The sequence below is a fragment of the Seriola dumerili genome, unplaced genomic scaffold (assembly GCF_002260705.1).
Source record: "Seriola dumerili isolate Sdu_G_001 unplaced genomic scaffold, Sdu_1.0 BDQW01000468.1, whole genome shotgun sequence".
Taxonomy (NCBI): Eukaryota; Metazoa; Chordata; class Actinopteri; order Carangiformes; family Carangidae; genus Seriola; species Seriola dumerili.
Window position 1 is genome coordinate 3,991,297 of NW_019174723.1, and position 27,929 is coordinate 4,019,225.

The window sequence follows — 27,929 nt, forward strand, 5'->3', positions numbered from 1 at the left end:
ATTATGGTTGATGGTACTTTGAGTGGCAACTAGATTGGCCAATGAAATACATTGAACTCTTGAAGCTTTGGCCAATCAGAGCTTCGAGAGGGCGGGGCCAGTGTGAAACTGCAGCAGTTGTGGCAGTTATTAGTCAACGTTAGAAAATCGGTATAGTGCACTGCGGGAGCCAGACTCGATCGGACGGTTGAAAGGAAGGTAAGCGACTATAAACACAAAAACGAGGATATAGTCGTCTTCTAGCACTGCAGCATTTCGACGATACTGAGAAAAACGACTATCTGTTGTCAGCGGTTTGTAGAATTCGGTTCTTGGCCGTGAATTGTGAAAATTAGCGGTTAGCTAGTGTTAGCAACTCTTAACAAAGATGGCGACCCAATAAGTGAAAGAGTGACGCAGTAAAGAGAGGCGGGCTAAAGCGTGGTGTGGCGCCTGGTTAGATTTGTTCAGCACAGAGGAATGTACTTCTACTACATTTATATTTGCAATGAAAACATTTCCACCCATAAGTTAGTAAGGCTGTGATTGCTTTGGGATGTATAACCGTTGTTTATATGTATCGTGTGTTAAATTAACACAAACACTTCAGAAACTTGATCGGAATATGACAAGCCACTTGACCTGCCACCGCCTGCTACGTTACTTAACTTAATATGATGAATAACAATAGTTAAATGTAATCTCTTTGTGTCATAACTGTCATAAACATGGTGTTTATTACTTAAGATTCATATAGTTGTGTTTGGATCCTGCCTTTTAAAAAATCACCATACTTGAACATCTTTGAACTTTGGACCCAATTTGTTATTAAACGGCTAAATAAGCCACTTGGATTCATAAAATGTGTGTATTTTATGTCAAATTCTCTGCTTTAAAGCATCGCCCGCAATTACATGTCTTTGTGATATCTGATTCAGCCCAAATTTTATTTGTATTATGCAGTTAGAGTATCTCCCAGCCTCCACATTTAAATTGAATCATTTTGTCTGCAAATATGTATATTTTTTTAAAACCCTAAAACGTCCATTGTATTCTCCCAGAGCTCGTGGTCATAATTTCATATATCTGGTTTAGTGCATCTAGCATCACAAGGCTGCAGATTAGAAACCAGGAAATATTTGGGATTTTTTTTAAATGTCTGAAACGATTAATTGATCATCAAAATAGTTGTCTAACTAATTTTCTGGCAATCAGATACTGCTTTCATCTTTAGTTGTTAGTCTAACTCTTAATTGTTTGTTTACAAAATGTAAGACAATCCTCTGATGTCCATTGTATTTTCTTCAAGGGGATATTTTTGAATATCTGGTTTTGTCCAACAAACAGAAAAAAACTCAAGGATATTCAGGTTTACTGCCATAAATAACAAAAATCAGGCAACAGACTTCAAACCAGGGATATTTTTGCTCAAAAATGTATTAAAAAATGAATTTGCTGAAATGGTTTTCTGATTATATTTAATCAGTTGGCCACTACTTTAATCTCTAGTAGTTGGTGTAGCTCTTGCAACCATAGTCCATATAAACCTTTTGTCTATAAAATGCCAGAAAATAACTAGAAGTGTAACGATTCACCAAATCTACGGTTCGGTTTGATTTTCTTTTGAGCCAAGATTAAGTTCATACCTGTGTTTTTGGGTGGGGATAACAAAAAATCTTCCCACACTTCTGACTTGAATGTACCCAGGAGGTCTGCCATCTCAGGGTTATTATCTTGAGCTAATTACACTAGCCCAGTTTTTATGCAGACCGGATCTCTTGATCATTAATAGTCACGTGAGGCATGCAGTTTTAAGACAATAAAACAGGTGTAATGTGTAATAGTTAGAAAATATACAGCTTGCCCATAATTTAAATAGAATTTTAATTTCCCTAATTTACATGCATTATAGTGTTAGTTGTGAAAAAAGAAATCAGGTTTGCTGCATTTGTAACGTAATGAGTGCTTGTGGTTCTGTTTGCTGGTATCACGACATAACATTATAGATGCATGTATCGTAGTTTTGATCTCAATTTCAGAATCATTGAACCTATAAAAATAATGAAAAGGTCCCTTGTATTTTTCTAGGTGATATAACATATGGTTTACTGTCATGCAAGACAGAGGAAGGCAGTAAATCCTAATTTTTTAGAACCAGCAAATGTTTGTTGCTTTTGCTTGAAAGAATGGATCAAATGATTAATTATCAAAATACTCACTGTCTTAATCATTTTTGCAGAGTTGCAATGAACAGGATACGAATCCATGTTTTGCCATCAAGTCGGAACCGGGTGACCCAGACACCCCGACCTCAGGAGCCTCAGGCCTGCTCCTTCACCCAGCGACCCTGCTCTCAGCCCCGTCTGGAAGGCCTGGAGTTCTGTATCAAACACATTCTTGAGGACAAGAATGCCCCATACAAGCAGTGCAGTTATGTCTCTGCCAAGAATGGCAAGCGCTGCCCCAACGCTGCACCAAAAGTCGAGAGGAAAGATGGGTGAGTAGAAAACAGAGTCTGAATTTCTTTTATGTGATAAGATACCTGATGACAAATCCAAGCAGTTTACTGACACCTCTTCTCCAATTACTCTGACTGTTTCTCAGAGTGACATTCTGTGCAGAGCATGCTCGCAGGAATGCCATGGCTCTCCGAGCTCAGATGAGAAAGGCGTCTTCCGGTCCATCCCCAGAGGCACTGTTGTCTCAGCTTAGTGGATACAACCGTGCAGAGACACACAGCCTTGACGGAGGTCGTTCTGAAGCAAGTCGTATTCTAGGTAAATGGTCAGTTCCAGGGAAATATTTTGTCAACTCTAGACACGTCAGTGGCGTGATTCTTATTTGTTCTGCTGTGTAGGTATGGGGAAATTGATGATGACATTATCATCTATGTTTAGATATAATTTTGATGTTTAACTAAGTTTCATCTGGACAGATGAGGACAGTCTGAGTGAGGAGGAGCAGGGACCATTGGTACTTGACCAGACATGGAGAGGAGACCCTGACAGTGAAGCCGACAGTGTTGACAGTGATCATGAGGATCCTCTGAAGTAAGCTGAATTATTCAACCATCTGTAAAGGTTTACTTTAATCTCTTATTGTATTTTTATTTGAACTATATTGTAGCGTGAATAAGAACCTTTACTTTAAAGGTGCTTAATACATTTATTTAACATTTGCATCAAGCAATAGCTGTTCCCTGTTACAAACTAATTCTGAGGAAATTTTGTGTATGTATCGTGTGCACACTGGAAACAAATTTAAGTTAAGTCAAAAAGTCGGTATGCATACTAAAAACACTTGACTTTTCAGTATGCCGTTGATGTAGCGTACTGCCCCATAATGCACTGAGGAACTGGAGGAGCTTTACATTCTAAAATGATGTAAAAATGTCTCTTAGACATGCAGGAGTATACACAGCAGAGGAGGTGGCTCTCATCACTCGAGAAAAACTCATCAGGCTCCAGTCCCTCTACATTGACCAGTTCAAACGCCTGCAGCACCTGCTGAAGGAGAAAAAGCGCAGATACCTGCACAACCGCAAAGTGGAGCACGAAACTCTTGGTGAATATACAACTGTTGGTCACAAACTAAATGTATTTTGCCTTGTTTACATAGCTGTTCCAACAGTTCTTTTTAGGAAATGAACCCACACCCTTTTATGTTCACAGGCGTTAGCAATTATCTGTATTTGTTTATGTTGATAACAGGGAGCAGTCTGCTGACAGGCCCTGAAGGTCTGTCAATGAAGGAAAGAGAGAACCTGAAGAAGCTCAAAGCTCTGCGCCGATACCGTCGTCGGTATGGCGTGGAAGCCCTGCTGCACCGGCAGCTGAGGGAAAGGAGGCAGGCTGTGACAGAAGGAGCTCCTCAGGTGCGATTTAATGTTTAAGAGTCAATTCACCAATGCACAAAAAAGTCATTTACTCTTAGTGGTGTCTAGCATGTGAATAGTTTATCTGTGCAGCTTTTATGATATACATGTGTGAACTTCTGCCACCACCCCAGTATACAAGGGTGAAGGGAATTATGTTTGTAATTTTTTCCAGAACTAAAATCAAAGTCACAGACAAAGTCAACAGTTTTAACTTTAACTACATTACTACTAAAGAAATACAGATGTCCCTTTGACAACTGATATCCAGTGCCTTATGTCATTTTCCCATAAAGGCGCACAGAGTTGGAGAATATACTCAATATGTATTTTTTTTTTTTTTAAATGTGTATTCTGTGTTGTATGAGTTGATTAGAGATGTAATTGATTGAAAGTGAGACCAAATACTTTATATGGAAGTGTAAGATTGGGCCTCTACCACCGATATATATGTGCTACCCATATTTACTGAGATGCATTTTTTTTAAAGAAAGTTTTCAATGCTGAGTGCACTACAGACAGGCACTACTGAGTGCTCTGTGGATTCTTGACATATATCACACATGGGGGTTTGTGCTTTAAATGTATATTGGGGGGGTAGTGTCCTCAAGTACGTTGATTACTACAGTGAATTGGGATAATACATACATTTGGTTTAAGATTATGCTCAACATATTTGAGTGCAACAGCAGAAATGTGAGATTTGGAAAGCCCATTACATGAAGGACATCAGACACTTACACTCAATTGTCAGGCTTTTCCTCTGACCATTTTGTGGCATCCAGGAATGATAATGTTCTTAGGCATGATTATAGTTGTAAAAGAAATACTCTTTTCTTGGTTGATCGTTTTTGCCCTTGTGTAGTGTGATTTTATCCAACACTTCTTTCCTCTGTTGTAGCCACACTCAAGAACAGTCTATGAGAAATGCATCTCCTTTGTGGAGGGAACCCGATGTACCAATCCCTGCCTGCCTATGACCCGGCACTGTCTCTCACGTATCCTCAATGATGTTTTCAATATGGGTTTTGCCACCAATAGCATGACCCTTCCATACAAGAAACCACAGATTAGTTTTCCTGTATTGAATGGAAGAAAAACTTACATTCTCAAACAGTGCTTGGTTATACTTGCTTTTATTGTTTACATTTCAAACTTAACTGCATGTTTATCTACTCATTTAAACTGTCCTTCGTCTTTCTCTTTTTAAACCATATTCATCTTGGCCCCAATCAAGACCAGCAGCTTGCAGTAGCTGCTGGTTTCAAAGGGAGCCTACATTAACTCCTTCCTGTGGTCTGTTGATTTTTCCCAGAGTTACACAGGGGCTAATCAGTTCAGTTGGAAGGAACAAAATATCTTCCCAACTTGCCTTTTATTTTAACCCCAAATCATTCATCAATCATCTGGGTTTACATGGTAGAATTCAACGTATCAGCTAAGAACAACAAAATCATTCATTGCACTACTGAAATTTGTGTTCTGCATATTTGCCACCTTAGACAGATGGTGATTAAACTGTCCAGACACCCGTGTTGCATTGTGAACAAATTGTTCAAACCCAAAGTTTATGCTTAGACAGAACTCAGTAACTCGTTGTACAAAACTACTCAGCCATAACATTAATAGAGTTGAACCTTGTGCACCTACACAATAAGGAGCTTTATATTGAGGAATAATGCAGCAAGATTGTTTTCATAGGAAGAATTGTAGTACTAGAGGCTAAAGTTTCTTAATCAAAGTCCACATGTCAGCACTTGGTGGGGGCAGTTTCTTTATCTGTTTTGTTCTAGTTTTCATTTGTATGTGTGTGTACATCAAGTCATTTTCCTTGACAACCAGATACTCAGACATCTACCAGGACAGCAATCAGGTGCTTTTCAAAATGTGTCCAGGCCTGAAAGATGTTCCCTGTGACCGTACCGTGCACATGGGTCAGTCTGACGATCCTCGCTGCCCACTTCACCTCACCCTGCCTCCCCCCATGTACCAGCCTGAGCAGGAACCTCCACCACAGGATCAGCTCACCCTTGCAAGCAAAGACATGTATCTGAGTGCAGCAGAGCTTCAGCCCACAGAGAGCCTTCCCTTAGAGTTCAGTGATGTACGTAGATATTTTCTTGCCCAACCACTCTCCTCTAATGTGTTTGTACTGTAACAAAAATGTCATGCTCCATACTTATTATTAGATACTGGATTGCTGGTATTTTAGGATGCTTTCACAGCTACTGTCTTTGGTGCAGTTCCAACTCAATCTCTCAATCTAAGGGCGTTATCAAGTGTATAGTTTGTTTCCTCTGTTGGTTAACTTGCTGTGTTTTCCCCTTGGTGTGGTTTCTTTTCACACAGAAGTAAACCAAAATGCATTACTAAAAGGCATGTGACAACATTCACTTAGATGTGTCTCTGGCCGGAGTGAGAGTCTTATCTGCCCAAATATCAAGAAGGCATTGTACTTGATAGCTAATCTAGGTTCAGCCTTGATTCGTCCTCCAGATAGCTGCTAGTAAATGTTGATTCCATTCATTGGCATCAAATGGCACCTGGCTATGGGGAGCCATTCAGCTCAGATGTGCAGAGAACACTTTGTGGTTGGGTCAGATCAAGTTCTCTCTACAAATGAGCCGATGAGTTTGAGTCTAACTGGAAAGAAGCCACTTCCTCTAAAGGGTCTCAGTGCTTCGGTTTGCTCTTTTCAAATCTGTGATAATGAATCAAATCATGAGGGGAAAACAACCAGGGTTAAAAAAACAAAACAAAAAAACTACAGGTTTGTAAATTCCCTAACTCTGGTGCACTTGAAGAGGGTGGGTGCTAGAACTGTGTGATATGAGTGAGTGATTTTTAGCATAAATTCATATGAATTGTCAAGAGTGAGCTATGTATTACCATGGTAAAATGAGTGCAGCAGTTGCCATAACTGTAACATCCATTATTTACCTGGCAGTCCATATGACTTCATGTTTACAGCTCTTGGTTTATTTGGGGGAAAAAAAGGTCAGTGTGAACATGAACCAGAACTAAAAAAAAAAAAAAACTGTTTCTTTTCTGGACCAAATGAACTGCACTACAAGTGTGAACGCATCCTTAAAATACTACTGCTGGCATCTTTTGAAGAAGCCATGGGTACATGACTTGTGTTTTAACATTTAAGTGTAGTGACTATTGCAGCTCTTAAAACAACATTAAACTGTTGCTACTATATGATTTAGTTGTGACTTGTGTTGTAATAAATGATCAAAAGTTCATATTTATTACCCAGATCTTTACAGCTCACATTTGTTGTTCGTTTGTTATAAAATGATCTCTGGAATGTAAAAACATAAAATTGGGCTTAAACAATGGCTAGGTGTGGTACAAACAGTCAAAAACTGCAAGTTTCTCTCATACACAGAGCAGCAGCAACACCTGAAACTGATTGCATTGACCTCTTTAAGTATATCTGGATCAATTGTACCAAAACAAGGATGCCTGATGACCAGTGATGTAAACATGAAACAAACATATATACATACAACTGAAAATGGCTCCTATAACAAGTTTAATGTTAAGATTTAGATTTCATAAATATTCCTGTTATACAGGACCTGGATGTGGAAGGGGATGGTATGCAGGGCCCTCCGTCCCCTCTTCAGTTTGACACAGCCCTGGCCCTCGAGGACCAGACCATCAGAGCCATTGCTGAGGCCCCAATGGACATCCTTACTGGAGAAGACCCAGACCAGGTCGACCTGGATGCCTCAGAAAGAGATGTGGATGCCATCATGGATGACCAGGTTAACTCTTAACTAGGGGCTTTCTTCGTAGTATGTCACACTGTTAGAGGCAGGTCTAATACAATCTTGGTCACAATCTGTGTCAGACTGAACAATTTCAGTTTCAAGCCATGTCAAATTATGCAATGAATGTAAATTGGGGAAAAGAAATGTAACTTAAAGGATAGATTCACGTTTTTAAGTCTGTCTTAAAACACTATTTGAGTGCTTATTTAAGAGTTTCTTTTTCTTGCTATAATTCCTCCTGTTCATACTGACCGTTAAGAGATTCTATCCGAACATGCCTCCAATTACAGTGATGGGTGACAGGATCCACAGTCCTTGTCCCATGCAAAAATATTTTCTAAAGCTTATCATAAGTTAATGAAGGTCCAGCAGTCTGGGTTTGACAAATCCAGTTGCTAGCTTCCAGAGTTGCATTCATTTCAGTACGAAGGTCCCTTGTGGTGTTATCCCTCCACTGCAGCTCAGCAAGGACACACTGTCCAGGGAAACTGAGAACTTTAAGATTAAAAAGACTAACTTTGGAAGCTACTTCATTTGTCCTACTTGTCTGTTGGAATGTTTTTTTTTTGCATAGAATGAGGACTGTGGATTTTGTCCCCGATCACTGTCATTGAAAACAAGTTAGGAAGGGATCTGTATGAACACACGGAACAATAACAGCAAGCAAAACCAGTTTCAGTGATAATATTAGCACCTGGGTTACATCAGAGGTGCATTGGGAAGGGGTCCCTTCATGACCAGTATAACCAAAAGGAATGCTTACACCAAGCAAAACCTGTTATGTCCATATGGAGACCTGACGAATGTTTTCAGACAGAATTGAGAAATTGTGTTATCCTTAAATGACATGTCTCTGCTTGCCTCATCCATCTGTGCTACTCATGTTTTAAACATGTAGCAAAACAATAAACTTTGGCCATAGACCTGGCAATTCTTTGCACTGAAAGATTTCAAGTGGGAGGAGGGTGTGGGCAGTGTTGTGTCCTGTGAAAAGAGGGTAACATGGATTGCCACTTTTGCAAAGTGCATTTGACATGAATGGTTCTTGGTTCAGCCAGCAACTTGGTTTCATGCTGTTCCCATCTCTCCTCTCACTTCCTGTCCTCTATCATCAACTGATAATAAAGGCAGAAAAAGCCCAAAAATGTACTTGGAAGAAATGTTTTATTTACCATAGTTCACTAGTGTATTCTGTATTGTCTCATGTCAAGGTTCAATTTATTCATCCATAAAAAACATGCTGATTACAGTGCTCTCCTCCCCTTATCAAATTAAGCTGATTACCGAAATAAGGGAGATGAATACTGTTAAAGTAAAACATAGGTAAAAACAACATTAAACTAAACTTAATAATAAAAGCATTAAACTATAAAAAGAGCCATCCAAGGAACAACATAAAAACAAAACAATGGTTGTTTAGTTTATCCTCATTGATTTGAATGGGGTGGACAAAATAAATAATGCTTGTCAACATAAAGCAGTGTATTTCAACACCACCACAAACTACAGCCTCCAAAATTATTATACAGTTGAATCAACAACTCTTAAACATAATTTTAACAAAAACTGAACATTGAAACCTTCATGACGGAGGATTTTCTATAAGCCTATGGAATTAGGATGCAGTTTTAGGTGTTCCCAATAAACTACTAACTGAGTGTATGTTGAGTAAGCTAGAAAATGACACCTTGGAGACAAACAGATCAACTGTACCAATAAAAACTTCCTGTTCTTCTACCTAGGTGGTGTCAGAGGTTGTAGGAGGTGAAGAAGACGCCACTGATAATTCACTCCAAGACATCGACGCTGCCACAGTTGATGCTCCCAGATGAACAAACTCGACCTCTTCAGCATTATCAAACGAACAAGTTTCACTTTATAAGACTTCATAATACAGCCCGTCATAACGGTCATCTCATTGGGGAAATCGGGTACATACCATTCCTACTGGTGCTTAAAATGTCGGTACAGTGGATGAAAACAAGAGCATGGGAACATGGGAGTCACAGTTAGACATTTCAGAGTTCAGGCTACCTACAGGGTACAGCACTGAGAAACACAACCAAAGTTGGGAAAAATGGTGTTAACAAACTTGTGTAATAAAAGAGTTATAAGGGGACAACAGCCACACATTATATTAAAGCCAAAATACCTTATTACTGTATAATGTAAAATACAGTTTGTAGTTTCATTCATTAACAAACATTAGTGCAGTGTGTAGGAGATAATCATAAATAAAAAAGGGGCACGCCCCTCATACTCCAGTGATTTATTCATGTCTCTCACGTCTCTAGGGCATTGTATGATTTGAAATAAAAACAAGTTAAGAATTGGGTCTATACTTGAACTAAAATTTGCTGCTAGCAGGCATGGTCGTCCAGCACTGCAGCAGCTTGCTGGAGTGGAAAACTAACATACCTTAGCTATAGAAGGTTTCTATTGTCATCTGAGGAGGAAAGTCATGTAGTAATATTACAAAGATGTAGGAGGATCAAACATGGCTAATATTTAATGTTTGATAAGGAATCTAGTCGTCATTTTGAACGAACAGAATAAGGTATGTGGGATGAATATAGTGTGTAGCTCTTAATACCCTTTTTATATTTTAATACCCAGTAAGAAAAACTAGTCCCAATATTATTCATTTCCCCTTTCCCCTTGTTTGCTGTCACTCTACCTACATTTAAAGGACAGGTTCACAATTTTCAAGTCTTTCATAAACATCACATGCCTATATATATATTGAAACCATCACTGGTTGTAATTGCCACAAAGAGATCCCATTTCAGTGTAACAGTTGGGACAAAATCCTCAGTCCTCAAAAACTCACTGTAAAGCTAATATGAGACTTACCAGTCGAAATCCATAAGTAATGTGAAGCTATCCTTTTAATACCGGTGGGAAACAGTAAATATCATATTGGTACCTACAATAAGTTGTTGGCTGTGTTACGAAGTGTTCCCCATGTTTCATTTCCACAAAGACTGATACAGAGTTGACCTTTTCATAGAGGTCATCCGCAGAAGAATGACGTTTTCAGGTCATTTCCAATAGACAATTAGACCACATGTTCATTGATTGTACTACTTTGTCATGTGGGTGTATTTATTGTGTTTTCATGTTTCTGTCTGGGTTGAATTTTTGCATCTGTTAAAACAAAAAAAAAAAGGACACTCACATCTCATCCACAAATAAACTATTTTCTGATACAGTAGTTGAGCTCGACTTAATGATATCCAGATCTGAGCAGATTTATGGTCGCTGCAGGAGTATTTTTAAGTGTGCACAGCATATTTTAAGGCACAGAAAACCACATATACGGGCAGCTTTTTAAGTATATGGTGAAGTTATGTTTGGCAGCATGGGACAGCCTCTGAAAAAAAAAATGGGGCGGGTAACGCAATTTCATGCAATGACATCACTTTTCCTCAACCCAAACACTGAACGCCGAGGCAGAGAAAGAAAGCGGCTGCTGCAGGGAGAGGAGGACACCGCTAGAAAATGAGCACAGGGATAGATCTTATTAAGAAAAACTAGTATATTTCTACCTTAGTTGACCATGGTCCGGCTGCGTCGTCTTCGCCGGTTTCTAACCAAATGAGGTGAGTTTTTAAAACATAAAAAGGGAAAATGCGGTTTCATGTGCGGTAATGTTCGTCTGGTCGAGAGATTCGCTGGGATACCGACACTGAGCGTTTGGCATGCTTCTCATTGTTTTAACATCTCCAGGAAAGTAAAGGTCTGTGCGGATATAAAGATAGAAATATGAGCAGCTTGCTTGAGTATGTTATTAAAATCAAACGCCCCTGTGCTTCCCTACATTTTCCCTGCTTGTGGGCAAGGGCGTAACAGCATTACCCGTGTTGGAGGGGACCCATTTCGGTGCAGGGTTTTGGGTTAGGAGGGCCTGTCCCCGAGAAAAAAATGGACATTTTTTTGAGCCCAGTTCCTCCAGTCCAAATAGGTTTCTGTTAAACTGCAACACACGGTGGCTGGAAATACATCCTGTCGCAGTTTTAGCCTCGTTTTGAGGGTTGAAACCTGAAAAGGGAACATGGAAAAGGAACTGTCATCTCAGTCCTGTAAGTGCTCTGAGTGCACTAAGGTTCATTTTTCATTTTTCATGTCACACTGATGCAGAGGAGAGGAAATAAACTGCGATTCATTAATGCAGTCTCTCTTTAAAAAAAAAATCCTGGCTGGGTACAGTGATACTCCACAACCACCAGGCTTGAATTACACCAAATCAGCCTCACAGTAATAATGTTAGGGGATGAATTAATATGTGAATGTGTCTGCAGCAGGGATGTAGTGAAGGATACACCACCCTGCTTTATGTAATATGAAGTTAGGGCCATTTTTAAGGAGAATTAATTATAATAATAGGTTACCTTGATGAAGCACTGCATCACAGGTCTGCAGGGATTGAGTTTTTTGTTAACCAGTTGATTTAAAGTCCCCCTCCACTCAAAAATGTGTTTTATTACTTCACTTGGATGTTTGACCTTCGCTGTGAATGATGTGCTGTTTTCACATTTACCTGCAGAAAGAGGAAAGTTCCTCTGTGCTCATCTTAAATCTCAGTTTATGATGTGTATGTACGAGAGGATTGAACTGAGGCCCAAACATTATCCTAAATGAAACTTACAGCTGCCAGTGGACAAACAATGTGAATGGACTTTTAATGGAAGGAGGAGACATCTTGTGTCCTGCAGTTAAACTTTTAATATCAAAAATATTCGCATAGTCATAGATTCTGGTAGATGAAATTTGTTTCTGGTCCTTGGTCACAATGAGTTGCCACCATCCAGCTGTTTTTATGTGCATTTTCAATTTCCGCATGAAAAAATCTGAGTGGAATCACTAGAAATTTAAAAAAACAGTCGAAATATTGCAAAATAAAAGGCTGAAGTGGGATAATCAACAAGAAATAGCACCGTGCCATGCTTGATCTGGGGGATCCATGATCAAGATCATTTGTTTATGTCAACCAAATTATTATCAGCCTGTATATCGTTATCAGATGTTCCCAGAAATACCGATATCAGTATCGTCTCAAAAATCCAGAGCTGGTCAGGTGATAACTGTAAGTTTAAATATTATCGGGGAGCAAGCAAACGCCACAAAGAAGAAAATCGGCAGAAGAAAAAACTATGTAATGCAAGTTTCCATCCATTTCTGTTATGAGAGATGATGTAATGAAAACAGCACCAGACAGTCGAACCTCAGACGGTGGAAAACAATGTCGAAAACAGGTTTAAAATGTCACATTTATATTTGTTTTGTGTATGAATTTGCGGAAGGTCAGAGTCTCCTCATCGTTTCCACTCAGATCTGGTGTTTTTGTCTCTTCAGTCGAAGCTTGAGTGACGTTTAAGTCACGTTCTTCACGAAGGCTACGTCAGGATTTTTGTGATATTTCAAGCTTTTTGAATTTTACTTGAGGTGTTTCCACTCGTCCAAACTGAAGAACACAAAACAGATGGGGAGAAATGCACACAGCATTCATTTACTAGCAGCACATAGTTTGTGGTTGGATTGAAATGAATGACCAGTATTCATGATGACAGGCTGACTTTTGTCACAGTAGCAGCAATCTAATTCAGGGTTTAGGGCTGCAATTGATGACTATTTTCATTGTGGATTCCTCAATCAATCATTTGGTTTGTAAAATGTAAGAAAATGTCCACCACAGCTTCCTAAAGCCCAGGTTGATGCCTTCAAATTGCTCGTTTTGTCTGCCCAACCCTAAAAATAGACATTTTTTGATCACAAAAGACAGATAAACGCAGCAGATCCTCACAACTGGAGGATAAGCTGGAATAAGGCAATGTTTTTCTTTTTTGCTTGAAAAATGACAAAACAATTAATCTGTTGTAAAAAGTAGTTGCTAATCATTATCAACTAATGAAATAGTTTCAGCTCTACTCCAAATTGTACTCTTCAGTCAAAGTAATGAATGTGATTGGTGCCTTCATTGCCCAGTATTGGAGCCGTCTTGGCAGTTTAATTTATTAGATCATGCGTTGACAACGCTGCTTCTCGGTAAACACGATACCTCCACATTTCCTGAATTGCACTCTAGTCACGAGGAGTGGATTGTTTCTTGTTTGTTTTCACATCGTGATGGATTATTGTCAATAAAACATGTGCCTGTAATCTCAGTAAATTGTAGGTCTAATCAGAGATTAAACAAGATCTGAGACATCTAAGATGTGTCGGTGTAGCTGTTACAGAGTCTTTTTATTTTTTATTTTTTTGGAGGGGAAAAACATGGAGGCTTAATGATCTGTGCCTGCTGGTTCAGGGCCAGATATACGCTCATACTGTTCTCATTGTCTCATCGTTTTCTGAACAAAGACCAAGCTTTAGGTCAGAAGAGGAAATAAGGACGGAAGGGTTTTGAATTACGGGTTCAGAGAGATGGCCAGCATTCAGGCTGTAAAATATTTAAGTTTCACTGAAGATCTTTTTATGAAATGCTCAATGAATCTTTTAGTGTTTGCAGGCAGCGTTTTCCCGATTCTGCTTTGAAAAGACATGACGTATCCCCTGTGTCTTTTCCAAATTGTGTGTTGATGTAATGTTGCAGTTTGTTGTTTTTGGCAATTGCAGACAAATGTCATATATCATGTAAGAAATCCTTGAAGACTTAGTGGCACAAAGACCCATCCAAACCATGACTTCATGATTGGAGCGAAGCGATGGACTAGTTTCCTGAAAAATAAAACAAAAAGCTCTGAGACGAGGGGATTTGATCATCTTTCTAGCATTTGAGAGGCATTTCAGATACGTTTTTGACCCTCTAAACCTAAAGATCCGCTCTAGACATGTTTTTAAAGAGCACTGCACAGATTTAGCATGGCACCGCTATAACAACGTTGGACTTTCAGTGAAACGGTTTAAAACAGGAAGGACTGAAATCGATGCAGCAGAACTAGAGTTATCGCATTTATTCCACACATTCTTCCTCGTCAAAGCCTGCCGCCTACATTACCCACAATGCAACCATTGACAGTTCATCCAGATATTCGGATGCATTATTATAGTAGCGGCTTGAGCCTCAAGCAGAAATGAAGAGTGGTCTACAGAGGTCTGTTAACCTCGCTTCTTTCTAACTCCCCCAGGTTTATTTATTTCATTTTTTTTTTTTTTAATTTTCAAACCTGTAGTCTTCAGACCCAACTGACGCTGACTCATGTGATATCACTTTACACTTAATGCAGCGCCCTCTGCAGACACAAAGACAGCTCTTTACACCCTCTCACATGTGAATATTTCCTGCTTCTCTCTGTCTTACATCACAATAAACTGAATATCTTAGGATTTCTGACTGGTGGTCGGACAAAACAAGACGTTTAAAGGCGCCGTCTTGGATTCAGAGAAGCAAAACGGTTCATTAAGAAACTTCAGTGAAAAGTCCACTCTCAGTTTTTACATCTCATTTGTGCAAGACTGTGTTTTACTACATTTGGCTTTAAGCTAGTTGTGATGTTTTTAAGTCATGCGCTAAGGTACGCGTGGTAAACTCACATCCGAGGTGAGCGAGGTGAGACGTTTTCCTCCTCCAGCAGATGAAGGGAAACTGTGTGTCTCTGTGCACAGTGAAGGTCAAACACCTTTGTTTTTGAATGGAAGGAGACTTTAAAGTCCGCCACCAGGGCAGCGTTGTAAATGTGTCGTCTACTTTGTGGAATTATTGAATTTTTTTTTTTTTTTAGTCGATTCATGTAACTGAAAGAATTTAAACATGAGCGATGGAGGCTGGGAGGAGTTCAGAGTGAATGCGCCTAAATGTGTCACATTTGGAACAATATTTGGTGAAGAACATGAGCACCCACCGGTGCTGTGAACATTTCATCCTGAGGAATGACCTCAGAGCTGCTGAGGGGGGGGGGCGCGGGGGGTGTCTGTGGATAAATGTGGTTCCACTCTCCACTCACTAGATTACATTTATGGTCTGTGCGCCCGTGTTTGAGCTCGATTGAAGTTTTTGCGAGAGCCCTGTCCCAATGCAACTTCGAGATTGCATATCCGAGCTGTGCCGCATTACATCATGAAAAGCAGAGCCAGTGACTTATTCAAGTGTAATGGGCAGTATAAGTGCTCGCTCGCTCTGTTCGCCTCTAATTGTTCGCAGATGTTCTGCACGCCTTTGTGTCCCACATCTTGTTACAGCCAGTTCACACAGACGCCACATACAGTGTTCAGACTTTATTACAGAGGGGAAACGTGGCAGCGAGCGAGCGTTTAATTTGGCTTTTGCTTCTGTTAACTGGTTTTGGTTATGAAATTGTTTAATAGGCGCTGCAGTCCACCGCAGAACATAACCGTGTTTGTTAATCAATAGAGAAAATTGATCACAAACAGCAAAACGCCATCACAAGAAAAGTGTCCTCCTCTGTCAGTTCAGGAAGCAGATTTTTTATCACAAATTGTTTCATATTCTGTCACTAACTAACTAATAAAATGGTCAAATGATGAAACGATTAATCATAGTTGATTGACAGAAAATGAACCGACGGCTTCTGCAGGTTTTTCAATTAAAATTGCTAAAGATCCCCGAGGTCCAGCTTCCCAGTTGTGAAAATTTCAAATTTTTGGTCAAAGCAAGTAATTAGTTGATTAGTTGATTGATATAATGTTTAAGGCCTCTCTAAAGCAAATGCTTCCTCTGCTTTGTTTGAATGTACACTGAGAATCTTTGGGTTTGGTCAGACAGAACGAGACATTTGAAGACGTCATATTTGGCTCTGAGGAACTGTGATGACCATTTGCACTGTTTACACTGACATATCATGAACTAGACGGTAAATCAATCAATCCAAAACTAGTCAACAGATTCATCTGTAATGAAAATAACTGTTAGTTGCACCCATAAAACAGAGCACACGAGGTTAAGGCTACAGCTGATGATAAACTTAAATATACAATTTATTTTTTTCAATCACTCGATTTATTGTTAAATTGTCTCAGAAATGTCAGAAAATAAAGAAAGAAATCCATCATAAGTTCCAGTGTGATGTCTAATGGTGTCTTGTTCTGTAACAGTCAAAAACTCACAGAAATATTTTGTTTACAATGGTAAAAGAAAAAAAAAAAAAACCCATCAAATTCTCAGTTATTGACCTGGAACTGGAACCTGTTTGACATTTTGACTCTATCTCTGTTTTACATGTGGCAACAATAATGAAACAATTATCAAAACAGTTGCTGATTATTCCTCTGTTGATCAACCCGTCGCTTCAGCTCCACACAGCAGTTATTTGCGGTGAACCCGACTCGAGCGCCTCGAGGCAAACTGTGGGTTTTATGGAGCAAAAGACCTTACACACTCTCAAGGTCAGTCCGTCTGTGAAATATCACTTTATTAGGTCGTAGTTCAGCGGTTTTACAGGGAGGAAAGAGCAACGGGACGATGATTTAGTCAGTTTGAAGTCTGGTAGGGGTGCGAAGACGGGTCGGAACCTCCTGTAGTCGCCTATCTCTGTAGACCCCCACCCTCCCACCCCCCCACCCACACACATGCATAAATGGCCCTGCTTTGAAGATAGGCTAGGCCGGGGCTGGGACCTCTCCTTATCAGCTATCAGTTCAGCCCTTTATCGCCTCTCCGTCTGATGCATGCAGGTACTGTAGTTCTGCAGTTACAGTGGTTGGTTATACACCAAAGGCACTTCTGGAGTCTGCGTTAGCATCGCGGAAATATTCATCAGTTGTTCAACAGATTTGGCGTGATGTGACAAAGCTCTCAGCAGGAGGGAGGACTGACTGAGAGCTCCGCGAGACATCATCATCATCATCATCATCGCCGCTGTTTGCACACACACAATGCAGATATTTTGATCAAAGGAAGTATCTTTGCCTGCATTGTTTCCCTCGCGGCCCTTTTTTGTTTTCTCCCTTTTGAACCCAGCCACCTCAGCTCAGGCGTCGTTGGGATTATTTGTACGCACGGCAACGAGAATATTAGCCGAAGAAGTCGCAAAAAGAAACAACCTAAAGCCTTGGCTTTGTTCTTCCCATCTTCACACATGTACTGCACTGGAGCCTGCTGTTGTCAAAATTGGCCTCTGAAATATGCATGATTGAAAATGCTTGAGGAATCCTAATAGTATGTGAGAGCGCTCCCACCAAATGCAGAGGACTCATTCAAAATCCACCCTACAGAGGAATCTGTGGTCATACAAATGTTGGAGTAGGCAAAACGCTGCTTTAGCCTCAGCAGCTGTAACAAACCTTCGATTCATCGGCCCGGCCAGAGAAAATATGGCCTGGAATGTGGCTTTAATCAGGTTCAGGTAAACCGGGGTCCCCACCACGTCCTGCGCGGCCACAAAAGGATTAAATGGCTGTAATTTTGCTCCGTTTTTATGCAGACATGATGTGTTAGATTCCCAGCTCAGATTTATGCTTTGAGTTATGACCCATGATAACTTGGATTAAGCCTGCGTAGATAAAGAATAACAGGGACAGTGGGAGGTTGTCTCTGTATCCAGGCTGACTTGTATCCTCTGTGTTGAACAGTGTTTCTTTGTGCACCCCTGCAGTTTATTTTCATTTGTCTTAAAATAAGTTGTTATTGAGGAGCTGTGTGCACCCCTCCCCCCACCCGTCCAATCCCTAAACCCTCTCCCACAAGGTGCTTACTGAAATGCTGCTGCGCCAGTGTTTTGAAATTCTCACGAGCTTCCTGTTTCAAACCCTATCCATCAGTGCGACCTGTATGCCTTGAAAAACATCAGCGCTCTTCCCATGGAGGTGGTGTTTTGTCGGGTGCGATGGAGAGCAGATTGTTTGGAGGCTTAAACGAGGATCTCCATATATAACCCTCCATACTATCTCTGTACCATAAATAGGTCTTCCTCTTGGCCAGAACTTGGGAAAAGGATGTGGATGATGAGTACGCCTGGCTTCGGCTCACTCCTGGTCGAGTTTGAGCCGCTGCGGCTGGCAGCCAGATGTGGCCAGATGTGGAGAAACTGCCCATCGCCAAACCACTTGTGCTGCTCTTATACCTTCTTTTTGGGCCGGCGCCATTGTTCTTTTCATGGCTGGAGTGTGTATCGCAAACGTTTAATTTGGTCTGGCTGTTTCTGGGTCACCGACTTCACTGAGCCTGACACTGGTGATTGTGAATCACTGGTATCATGAAACTGGTTTCAACTGGTTCTGTTAACACTGTGTTTACTGATCCAGCTGTGAGCGTCATCATGTGACAGAGTTACAAGAAACACATCTATGTGTCTTTGACTCTTGGTCAGACAAAAAAAATCTATTTGAATATGTTAACTTGAACTTTTTCAGTTTTTGCTGACAGTTTAGACAAAGAACAATCAACTAATTATTGAAGAAAACAATGAATTTATAACTTTATATTAGCTGTAAACTGTCAGGTTCCTGTCTGAATGCTGACTCCATTTTCCCAGTGATGTGTTTGGATCCCTGCAGTTTAGTTTACCATGGTGATCTGCTGTGTGAGGCAGCTCTGTGATGGCGGAAAACCTGAGTTTAAGATAACAGGATAACCCACTAACCTCTACTCACAGTGTGCTCATGCTATAACATAGTAACTCAGCAGAATGGACATGATTGCTGCTTATGACCTGGATTAACTTGTCTGGCCTCAGCTGCGTGTCTTGTTCAGCCTCCACATTTTTTCCAGTCATGTCAGGGTTCAGCAGTTTGGTGCGAATATGACTCACTGAGGATCAGGTAGTGAAGGCGTTTGCTGACACACATGGAAATGTAGTGTGCAGCTGGACGGAGCGCAGTTGCTCCTCTGGCAGGCGGTCTGGATACACGGCTCGTAGTCTGGTTGGCAGGAGACCCTTCCTCTCTGTGGAGTATTTACAGTGGTATGAAACCTGCCTTTATAGGGGCCGTGACAAATGGTTTTCATTACTGGGATTTTATGATTGCAGAAATGAACTGGGGAGCATACTTTGAATCCTTTCACATGTGAGGGATTTATTAAGGCCATCACAGCTCTGCAGTGAGTTACCTCTAAAGTTGTGAATAGTGCTGCAACTAATGATGATTTCCAGCATCCATTAATCTGACATTTATTTTCTTCATAATCACTTATTGTCAAAAAATTGTGAAAAATGCCGTCACCATTTAATGAAGCTGACACATTCCAAAACCCGAAGGTGTTAGTTTGATATCATGGAAAACAAATAAATCCAGTAAATATTCAGATCTGAGATGATAAGCAGCCATTGTTTTGGTATTTTTACTTAAACAATATTTTTAAATCAATCACACTGTAGTTGTATATCATCTTCCTCGCAGGTGAATGTGTTTTAAAGTGCTTTACAGGTGACTGACAAAGTGGTAATGAAACCTGCACAAAAGTAAACAGTAAAACAATTTGAGACACATGCAAAAACAAAAAAGAAAAAGCAAAATGATTTAAACCTGTGATAACTGATTTTTCTGGCAACTTGGAGGCAGCAGGTTGTGCTTTTTAATGATATGGTGAACAGTTGCTTATTTACACATCCAGCAGTTGCATAGATTAAGAGTTGTGTTTCTGACCTCCTGGTAAATGTGAGCCCAGTATTCTCTCTGTTTTTGGTCTCCACTGGCTCCTGAGGGAAATCTGTGTCTCTTCAGCTGCTAAATGCTCCACTGTGATCACCAGCTGGTCTCTGACCGAGTCTGTCTGCTGTTTGGTGGTCTGGACACTAACCACACTATGAGAGCAGAGAGAGTGAACAGACAGATAAACTATGAGCTGAAAACTCAACTCGATTATTCAATTCAGTAAGCTTTATTGACATGAATGTCAGGTGAACAAAACTGGCAAAAGTGTCAAGGATAACACATTTCAATAATGAGACGAGACAAAAAAAGAATGAAATTCATTAAGTAAAATAAAGAGATAAAAAAGAAGAAGAAGAGAATGTGTAATAGGTTATGTCAAAATAATTATTTGTCACATTCGGTGATGTTTTAATTGTGTCCCTCACTTTGTGACCTGCAGTCACATATTGTGCAGCTCTGTTTGCTGTGTGTCCCTCTGCTAATAAAATCTGTTGTTTTTCACTGTCATCGAGCTCTGAAGGTTGGGATTAATAAACGAAACTTCATTAAGTCTTCCACTCTGTTGTTATTATTATATTTATCACATTTTCAGAGGAAGTGCATCTCTGTCTGTACCTCACCTGTCCTGCAGTGAGCACAGACTCTTTCCTCTGGTGGTATTCAGGACTTGTGTCGTCCGCTCTCTGTGGTTAGACTGAATCTGTATTTGGTCTGGATCTGTCTCTGCTTTGTGTCTTTGACAGTCGAGAGATAATTTATTGTCATGGTTTACGGCCAGATAGCAATTAAGTTTGTTTTGAGTTTTGGTTTGATTTGTCCAGTGTTCCAGATAGGCATCTTTTGTCAATTTAATAATTCTGTTTAGTCTGATTAGTGGTTGGAGGGCAGCGCTGGTCTGAGGTTGAACAGTACTGGGTGTTGTTTCATCAGTCAGTCTCAGGACAGGCTGACAGAAGGGAAATTTTCAGGAGGTTCAGTTCCGGGGTTTGTAGTTCCTAAGATCTCAGTGTGTCTTGGGGTCTGAATTTGAGATGCAACAAAAATATAATTGTTCTTTTTTTTTAATGTTAATAATCAGTGGGTACTGATCTATTGTCGTCCTGAAGCCTGAGTGGACCCAAACTTCACTATAATACGCTGTCAAATATTTTAGTCCAAATTCTAATTGCCTATATTGTAAAATTTTGATTCACCTTAAAAACAAATAAATTAAAAATAAGTATGAAACTGGCATCTGACCACAGGTGTAATTATTTCTCTTATTAATTGATTAATTAATTAAACGTATTTAATTGTTTAGTCTAAACAAACTTATAATATTTATGTGTATGTATGTGGAAAAAAGATTACATTATACATACAGATACATTCACAATCCCTCCACCCACAGTGATGCCTTCAGGTTTCATGTCTTGTCCAACCAACAGACCAAAAGCTTAAGGTTTTTAATTTGCTGTCACATACGGCAAAGAGAAGCAGCAAAGCGCCACATCTGAGAAGCTGAAACCGGAGAATATTTGGGATTTCTGATTTCGAAAAATGACTAAAACTATTAATCGAATATCAACATAGCTGCCTTAATGATTAATCAGCTCATCATCAGCTCTCCATCTTCATCTTGTCAGCACCTTATCATTTATGAAAGTTCTTGCTGATTCATTTTCTCTCGGTTGATTAATCGACTGATCGTTTCTGCTCTGCATGTGAAGGTTAATTTCTCTCGGCTCTGTGCACGTTACACAAATAGCTACGATCACCGATCCAGACTGTGGGCAGCCGCTGATAATAGCTCACTGACTACAACTCCTGACTTCCTAATGAGATCTGACTAAGCCGAGGCTTCATGCAAATTAACACACGAGGCCTCCACTGACAGCGCCGGGGTTTTTATAGCCCCAGCTGTAGACCCCCGCACATCTCCTCGCCCAGGCCTGAGTGTCACGTTTCTTGTAGGTGGATTAGCGCTCCATCCCCACACGGAGCTGTGCACATTACTGCTCATTAAACTGTCTGCCCCTCAATGGGGGATTGTACCCTATGCGTCTGATTTACAACTCTTAATTCAGAATTTCCCTGACACTTCTCTCTCTTCAGCCGCCATCTGACCACAAACGTTAACGCTGGACCATCTGCTAACGGATCATTGCTTTCTGTATCTTTTACTAGAGCTTGCTGCAACTAACGATTATCTTTTTTTGAACTCCCAAATGTTTTTCTGATTAATAAATTAAGTCTGTAAAATGTCTTGCACAAGATGACTGCCACAATTAAAGTGAAGAGCAGGAAAATCTTCACGTTTACATGCAGTTAAACTCGCAATTCAATCAAAATAACTTGCACCTTAAACCAAATCTGGAACCAGAAGATTATGATATATTTGCTTGGAAAAAATATTATTTATTCAAGTGTTTGATCTACAAAAATGACCATTGCTATCTCTTAAAACCCAAGATCTCCAAATTGCGTGTTTATGTACAGCAGCAGCCACTAGAAGCAGATCCTCCATTCGACTATCTGTGTCGTGCGTATCTTATTATCATGTAGGACAAAAGAATAGCAGCAAATCCCTGACATTGGAGAAGCTGGAACCGGCTCCGTTTTGTCATTTGACTAATCGTTCCTGTTCCAGTCTTGTCTGCTGGGCTGATATTGTCCTTTGTTTCAGGGGTGGAAAGATTTCCTGTGTCATTTCATGCAGTCAGTACATGAGGTGCTGCATGTATGTAAATGTATTGTTTGAAAAAGAGGTGTCATTGAGTGTGATGATGGTGCGACAAGTCCTGCTTTACATGTTGTTTGCATTGAGTTTGAAGTCAGTCACATGTCCTGTATCCGGTGTGCCTGTAGGAGAAGCTTTTATCCAGCGAGTTTAACGGCACATTTTTTATCACCCCTCGACATTCTTAATGTCCGCAAGTCTTTATGTCCACATTACCATTGAGTATTTTGAGCAGTTAGTGAAGATTCTCACTCGGGGGAAAATGGATGGCGGAGGGGGTGACAATAGGCCTTTTATGTTGAGAGTTATCCTCATTCCCTTGTGTTAGCTCCAGGGGACCATGTGACCGGCTCTCATTCAGGTCATGTCGGCCTGTTCAGCCTTTGACCCTCTTAGAAGGGAAGCTACTCCCTCAATGTCCCATTCATCCCATACAGATGTCTGTGAGTGTTAAGGTCTCACACTGTAGAGGTATGGCAATCCCCTGACGAGCCTTCAGTCAGTTTTTTTTTTTTTTAAGTGGCATGAGTAGTTAACTGCTTCTGTGCTGTGCCGCTGTCATGCTCGATTTCTTCAGATGTATTGATCAAGATCAAGATCAGATCAAGTGGGCATCTCCCAAAGTTAAAGTCGTGTTAGTTTGACAGTCCCTCTTTGTGTTTCCCTGGACGAGGGTTGAGTCTGACAGCCGGTTCCATTTTGGTTCTGGTCCGTGGTTGGCAAAAAAACCTGGATTTGTTGAGCTCTGACGCTAACGAATCTCTTATCAAACCTCTTGTCTTTCCTTGTTTTTATGCCTCGATGTCGCCACCAGCTGAGTCCAGAGGAATTATGTTTTCAGGTTGTCCGTCTCATTCTTGTGAACACGAACACCTTGAGGGAATGTCTTCAAATTTAATTTAAATTGTGCACTTGGACTCAAAGATAAACAGACTATATTTTGGTGGTTAAAGGTCAAAGGTCAAGGTTACTGTGACCACACAAAACACGTTTTTTGCCTCATGAAAGCAACCTTTCAGGAACCCCTTGAGGGAATCCGTACAAACTTGGCACAAACATTCACTCGGACTCAGAGATGAACTGATCAGATTTTTGGTGCTCAAAGATCAATGTCCCTGTGACCTCACAAAATACACTTCTGTCCCGACTCCGCCAAACTGGACGTACAACCACGAGGCGATTATTCTGGTCTTCAGTCCAGGTATATTAAACCTCTGTAGAGGAAGAGGACACAGCGAGATGTCTCATGTATTAATGTGAGTCATTCTCATTGCTCCACACAGACCTGATGGCTCCGTCTCTTCATTGGAAGGACGAGTGACTTCATGTACGTCAACATTTAGTCTGATACACTCGGTCGATCTTTCTCACCTCAGCCGAACATAAAAGCTTTTTTTGTTGTAGTTTGGCTTTTTTTTCTCCCAAATTTGCACTCAGACTTTTGTTGTTGAGCTGTAGTGGAGGGATCGGCAGCAAAGACAGACTTGTGTAATAAGAAGGTTTCCTCCTGATTGATCTAACTCAGTTTGCTGAAGCCTGATGTTGACTACTGATAAATTTTGGAATTCAATTTTGATTAACTCTATAATGAAGTTTATCTAATGTTTATCCAGGGAAAACAGAACCAGGACTGTGGATTTTGTCTCCATTTTTTACATTGGAAGGACAGAATTCAAAATTTGTGATCCCATCTCTCAGAATGAGTTGTAGTTGAACAGTACTGATCATATTATGCAGGTTCTCTCTCTCACAGCCACTAGGTGGACTCAGCTTAGAGGCCTGGCTGTGAGCACAGAGTGGGCAGGACTGCCATATGTGTGAGTAAATCCTCACTGGACACAAGCTCTTTTGATCTGGATGATTTTTGATGTGAAGCTCAGCGTCTGCTGTGTGTTGTGTCTTTGTTGTGGTTAATTCTTGATGACCTGTGCAGTTTTCCAAAGGCAGCTCAGCACATTTGATGGTATTTAATATATTAGTTTGTCTTTGGGTTTTTCCCTGATTTTCCACAATGGATTTATCTGTCTCTCTCTGTTTGATATTTATCTTGAAAGCATCGTTTGGCTTCTTTCGTCTCAGACAAATTGAAATTCTGCTGTGAATCTAGGGCAGTTCTATACTCGCCAAACTGGCTCCACTGTTATGGTCAAATCTGAATGACAATAGCTTGAAACAACTGACATTCATGTGAGCACCCCGGGGCACTTGATTTTGACCATAGGAAGTCTGGTGTGGGGCAAAGTCGATTCAGGTCAGGTCTCTTGTCGGCTCAATTAAGGTCAAATTAAAAAAGGAATCGCTCACTTATATAGATCGCCTTTTAAAACAATGTCTACAGAGGCGATCGTAGGGATGTTTTGCCTTCCATTATTGCTTTATTGTATTATCCTCCCACATTCTGATCATGAAACCCGTGTTTTCTTCCTCCTCCCGTTGTTGTTGCCTTGGCGCCCAGTCATTTTGTCATCAGACTTGGTTTAGTGTGTCTGGTATGTCTGGGGGTATGAGGATGATGTGGCTTCATTAACAAGGAGAGCAGATGAGTCACACAGGGTGAAAACCTGGGAGAGATCAGCACACACTGAGACACTGTCCCGACCAGTTCAGACTCCTCACACAGATAGTAGAACCAGAGAGAGGCACATACTCATTCACAGAAGTCACCGCACTGTATGTGAAAGAGTGATTGCAACAGAGTTGTTGGTTGATGTGGAACCGTTTAGGTAAATTATTAATTGTTTCCACAAAAAAAAAAAAAAAAACAACAAAGCACGCCAAATATTTTCTGGTTCCAGGTTCAGATTTGGAGATTATATGTTAGTAAACGCATCAAGCTCTGGGAAATTTTCCGAAAGCTTAAACAGTTAGTTGATTAATCCATTTGTGGATTTACAGCAAAATGAAGGGCAAATATTTTGATAATCTACTAATCGTTAGTTATATTTCAAGCAAATAAATTCCACACACTCATTAGCTCACTAGTAAACAAACCATATATATATATATATATATATATATATATATTTGTTTATTGTGACAAAGACCCTAAGCAGGATATTTTATAGCTGAAAAATCAGCTGCTCTCTAGAGGACAAACTATGTAACTGACACACTGATTCTGAATGACCTCAGACCTGCTTAGGTGTTTCCATCCTGTAGTTTCTTGTTAATTATCGGCCAATATATACATCTATATTGATAAATCTGCAATAAGAAGATTAGATCAGCAGCTTTTCTTTGTCTTATATGATAATAAGATGAACATCTTTGGGTTTTGGACTGTGAGTCAGACAAAACAAGACATCTGACATAGCTCTGGGAAATTAATATTATATTATATTGTATAATGGCCATTTTCCTAAAGCTTAAACAGTTAGTTGATCAATCCATTCGCTGGCAAATTTTTTGATAATCAAGTAATCAGTAGTCATATATCAAGAAAATACATGACAAACATTCACATACTTCCAGCTTCAACAGTATTTTTTTTATATAAAAAAGCTAATCTTAATGCTGGTATTGGATGATTATTATTGTGTTATTGTGACAAACACAGACATTAAGCAGGATATTTTATTGTTGAAAAATCAACTACAGGCCAAACTATGTCGCTGGGATACTGTTTCTAAATGACCTCAGATCTGCTTTCGCGTTTCTGATCTGCAGTTTCATGTAAATTATCGGCCAATATACACAACAACACTGATATATCTGCAATATGCTAATATCCGCTGATATGTAGCTGTAGCTCTACTTGTCACAAAACAAAAACAAACAAAACAAACCGACGTCAGGATGGGGCTCTGCTAACGAGTGACGGCCATTGTCATGATTTTCTATCATTTAATTAACCAAAAGAAAAGATTAATTGAGAAAATAATCTGAATACTGAACATAATTGCGAGTTGAGAACCTAAACTATGCTTGTCTCCTGTTCTGAATTCATTCTGGTTTCCAGTGACTTCCTTTCCCCCCAGTGAAGCCACACAGGACCCAGTCCAACACTTATTACCAGTGTGATTGAGAAAGACAATCCTCTTAGCTCAGAGCCTGTTTTCTTTCTAGGGCACTGAATGGCTGTGTGCAGGAGTCCTGTCAGTTCAGCCCGGCTGTCGGATATCCTCTCTCTGTTACGTTCCTTTGTCCGCTCCGTGGTAGGGTCTCTTTTGAAACACAACCCCCCGCTCCACCTCTTTATGGCCCGAGCCGGCAGCTGCAGGATTAATGTTTAGCAGCAGCAGCAGCAGCAGCAGCAGTACAGCAAGGCAGAGAGGCAGGAGTCGTAGGAGGAGGAGGAGGGGGAGGAGGAGGGGAGACCGGCAGAGAGGTGGGGGCTGGTCCACAGCTGTTGTAGTAGGCAGGGTCTATTGGGGTAGGAAGCCTGCCTCACTCGCCCTGGAACAATGGGAGACATGGCAGCCTCTGCAGACAGCACAGGCACACACACACAATGCACATGCCCAAGGACAGGCCTTTTCTGGCTGTAGCTTAGAGGAAACCGGCTTCCTCGCTACACTCAGAGGGTGACGGCACTTTTTAACGGGGGGAAAATAATCTCCTCCGCAGCCGGAAAACAGAAATGTAAGGTTGTGGCCTCTCTTGTCGCTCTCTCTCTCTCTCTCTTTTTTTTCTTGTTCTGGTGCCTTTACATTTGATTCTGCTGGGAGGAGATCTCAGATGTGCTGACTGGATGAGTGAAAAGGCAGCAGGAGGAAGGTGAGCTGACCCAAAATTTGTGCTTGAAGTGGGGGGGGTTGTAGATGTGTGAATACTGATTCATTTCATCCAGCTGACATGCTGGTTGGCCCTCCTGCTCTGTGGTGACAGTGTGTCTGTGCCAAACTAAAGCGGATTTTAACTTATTTTAGAATAAAGTGACGTGACAGCGACGAAACATGTTTTGTTTGATCTTATTGTGTTGACTCGATATGAATGGACACGATGCCTCTGATTTGTGCTGTGTGTTTAGGTTAGCATTCATATGTGTGGGCTAGCTTACATCATAGGAGCATTTAGCAGCACTGTT

General features: G+C 40.5%; 2 protein-coding genes across 5 annotated transcripts in view; both read left to right on the plus strand.

Moving 5' to 3' along the window:
• Positions 1-140: 140 nt before the first annotated feature.
• kansl2 (KAT8 regulatory NSL complex subunit 2) lies at positions 141-10,841 on the plus strand. Of its 2 annotated transcripts, none has more exons than XM_022763209.1 (10): positions 141-198; positions 2,219-2,476; positions 2,584-2,756; positions 2,915-3,029; positions 3,380-3,543; positions 3,690-3,853; positions 4,755-4,851; positions 5,704-5,957; positions 7,438-7,629; positions 9,378-10,841. In XM_022763209.1, exons 2-10 carry the CDS (start codon positions 2,226-2,228, stop codon positions 9,465-9,467), a joined length of 1,500 nt encoding a protein of 499 aa, XP_022618930.1. In that variant the 5' UTR covers positions 141-198; positions 2,219-2,225; the 3' UTR covers positions 9,468-10,841. The 2 variants fall into 2 exon arrangements, with proteins under 2 accessions (XP_022618930.1, XP_022618931.1); XM_022763210.1 differs by having other exon boundaries at positions 5,704-5,947.
• A 295-nt stretch (positions 10,842-11,136) lies between these two features.
• Positions 11,137-27,929, plus strand: part of nckap5l (NCK associated protein 5 like) — a 59,073-nt gene continuing 42,280 nt past the window's right edge. For 2 of the 3 annotated variants that reach the window (XM_022763186.1, XM_022763188.1), the window contains exon 1: positions 27,574-27,619. The gene's annotated coding sequence lies outside the window, so the exon portion shown is untranslated. Of the gene's footprint in view, positions 11,238-27,573; positions 27,620-27,929 lie in introns of those variants that run through there. The other variant, XM_022763187.1, reaches the window with a different exon arrangement.